This window comes from Populus euphratica, unplaced genomic scaffold, assembly GCF_000495115.2.
Source record: "Populus euphratica unplaced genomic scaffold, PopEup_1.0 scaffold6226.1, whole genome shotgun sequence".
Taxonomy (NCBI): domain Eukaryota; kingdom Viridiplantae; phylum Streptophyta; class Magnoliopsida; order Malpighiales; family Salicaceae; genus Populus; species Populus euphratica.
Genome location: NW_011505974.1, coordinates 1 through 2,702, shown reverse-complemented (window position 1 = coordinate 2,702; position 2,702 = coordinate 1). Strand labels below are relative to the sequence as shown.

Genomic DNA, 2,702 nt, shown 5'->3' with positions numbered 1-2,702 from the left:
CTCTCCAGGCATGCTGAACAGAGAACAGGAAATCGGAGTAACAAAATACTTGCGAATAAAAAAACGTCAAACCCCGACAACTCCCGCCATTTCCCCTCTCCATCGACTAGCTTCACACCACTCTTCCTCTCTCTAAAAAAGCACATAAACAGACGCGCCACCCGCAATCGTCCACCACTCCTCCAATTGATGCTCAGGCTCCGTCCATGCGTCTCTATACGCTCCATTTACTCCACGCGCCACTCCAAGCTTCTCTCTCCTCTGATTCCCTCTCGCTTCTTCTCTAAATCCCCATCATTTCTAAAAACCCACACTCTCACTCTAAACCCTAATTCCAAGATGTCCTCCTCTCGCCCCTCCGCCTTCGATGCTCTCATGTCTAGCGCACGTGCCGCCGCCTCCGCTAAGAAAAGAACCCAACCCCAACCCCAACCCCAATCAAAATCCAGCTCCCCCAAAAAACGCAAAACCCTAGACCATCCTCAGAACCCCGATAAAACGCTCAATTCCGTGCAAAATCCCCAAACTGATGAATCTAAAAAGCTAACCAACACTCCAGATTCATCGAATGAGCCTAAATCAGAACCAAATTCTAGGTCTGATAGCCTATTAAAAGTCAATGAATCGAATAAACTGAGAGTTGAGGATAAAAATACGGAGTTGAAGAGCAAGATTGTGTTGTTAAAGAAGAAAGCCGGGGATTTTAAGCCGGAGATGGTGGCTAATTGGGAGAAAGGAGAGAGGGTTCCGTTTATATTTGTTTCTTTGGCTTTTGATTTGATAGCGAACGAGACAGGGAGGATTGTGATTACTGATATTGTTTGTAATATGTTGAGGACTGTAATGGATACTACTCCGGAGGATTTGGTGGCTGTGGTTTATTTGTTAGCTAATAAGGTTGCCCCTGCGCACGAGGGAGTGGAACTTGGGATTGGGGAAGCTTTGATTATTAAGGCGCTGGCGGAGGCGTGTGGGAGGAAAGAGAAGGAGGTTAAGAAGCAGTATAAGGTGATTGCTTTTTGTAGTTATATTGGTGGTTTTGTGTTTTGTTAGAATGAAATAAGAACTGAAAATGATTTTTTCTGTTAATTATTTATATGATTGCATCATTTAAGTTTTACTGTTCAGTTTTTGCTAGTGTGAAGATGATTTTAGTTGGCTGTGTAAAGATACTTCTTGAAACATGCACTTTAACTTAATGTTAAAAAAGAATAGGTGACGCTACAGAAAAGTTTGTTGAGCTAATCAAATTGCAAAAAAAGCGAAATGGGTTTGGGATGGAATCATAAATAAGAGAAATTTGCTATGAATGCTTTAGATATAGTTTTTATTAATTCTTCCATTGGACTTGCTGAAAAATGACTTTTTTATTGATGCTTTTATTGAACTTGTTGAAAACAGAAAGGAAAAATCATGTCATTCTGTGAAATTAGCTGCACACTATGCTTTCTTGAATGCTAAATTTAACATTTTGGATTTGCCATCTGGTTTATCAAGGAGAGTTGATGTGCACAAGTAACAACTATTAATATACAGCACAAGTAGCTTGATTATTTATCTTTGATATTCATGAAATCTACTCTTAAGAAACTGCTTATGAGTTGCTCATATAATAGAGGGCACTGGCTTTTATCATCTGAGTTGTTCCAGTTCCACTTTCAATAACTCATTTTTGAATTTTGTAACCCTGGGTTTTTTGAATTTTGGTTGGGATTGGTATTCAAGCTCATTTTTGCTTTATGCATGTTATTTTCAATGGCAGGACTTGGGAGATTTGGGCCTTGTTGCAAAAGCAAGTCGGTCATCCCAATCTATGATGCGCAAGCCTGATCCATTAACAATTACTAAAGTTTTCAACACATTTCAACAGATTGCTAAGGTACTCTCTACGTGTAAGTTTGACTTCTTGATACCTATAAGTTTGGAACCTTTGTTCACTTGGGCACAAGTTAACTTTCTTTTTGCAAGCAGGAGCAGGGGTTGCATTATTGATGCATTTGTTTTTGTAGAATTTTTATTCTGATGTATGAATAAGCTTTAGCCTTCATATCGGGGGTGTTTGTGCAAGAAAATCGCCATGCATTGCTGTAATTTTCATATATTTTCCCATCCCACCAATATAGTATATTACTAGTCCAAAATAAAGAATAGAAAGAACATTGTGCACGACCTTTGGTTAGAACTTAGAATCAATCATGTTTGTGAGTTAATTCATGGCTTGTGATGTCCCTTGAAAGAAATAGTGCATTAGAATTTATAGAGGAAAACAAATGTAATTTTTTTCTTGCAGTTTTGGCTTTTTTTGGATCCACTCTTTCCTCTATTAGGCCATTAGGCAGCACAGTTTATCCTTTCCCAAACAAAGAAAAGAATACAAAGAAACATTATTTGGAGAATAATGTGCTGGAGAAGGATTTACCCACTTTCCCGTGGGAAGTAAGTTAAACAATATAGCTTAATTTAACCAACTTACCTTATTTTCTGCAAAATATTAATAGGAATCTGGGAAGGATAGTCAAGACAAGAAAAAGAACCATATCAAGGCACTTCTTGTGGCAGCCACAGACTGCGAGCCTCAGTATCTAATTCGTCTGCTTCAGGTCATGATTAGAACATGTTCTCAGATCTTTTTTTCTTATGTTTGTTTCTCGTGGTCTAACCCTTAAACCTTCCTTTGGAGTCATTTTGCAGACAAAGTTGAG

At 38.6% G+C, this 2,702-nt stretch overlaps 1 protein-coding gene across 1 annotated transcript; it reads left to right on the top strand.

The window, feature by feature from the left end:
* Nucleotides 1-6: 6 nt before the first annotated feature.
* On the top strand, nt 7-2,696 carry LOC105120289 (DNA ligase 1-like; the record flags this gene model as incomplete). Its single annotated transcript, XM_011018459.1, has 4 exons — nt 7-1,008; nt 1,763-1,879; nt 2,499-2,600; nt 2,692-2,696. Coding segments are annotated over exons 1-4 (1,043 nt in total), but the record flags the coding sequence as incomplete, so codon positions are not given.
* Between the last annotated feature and the right edge of the window lie 6 nt (nt 2,697-2,702).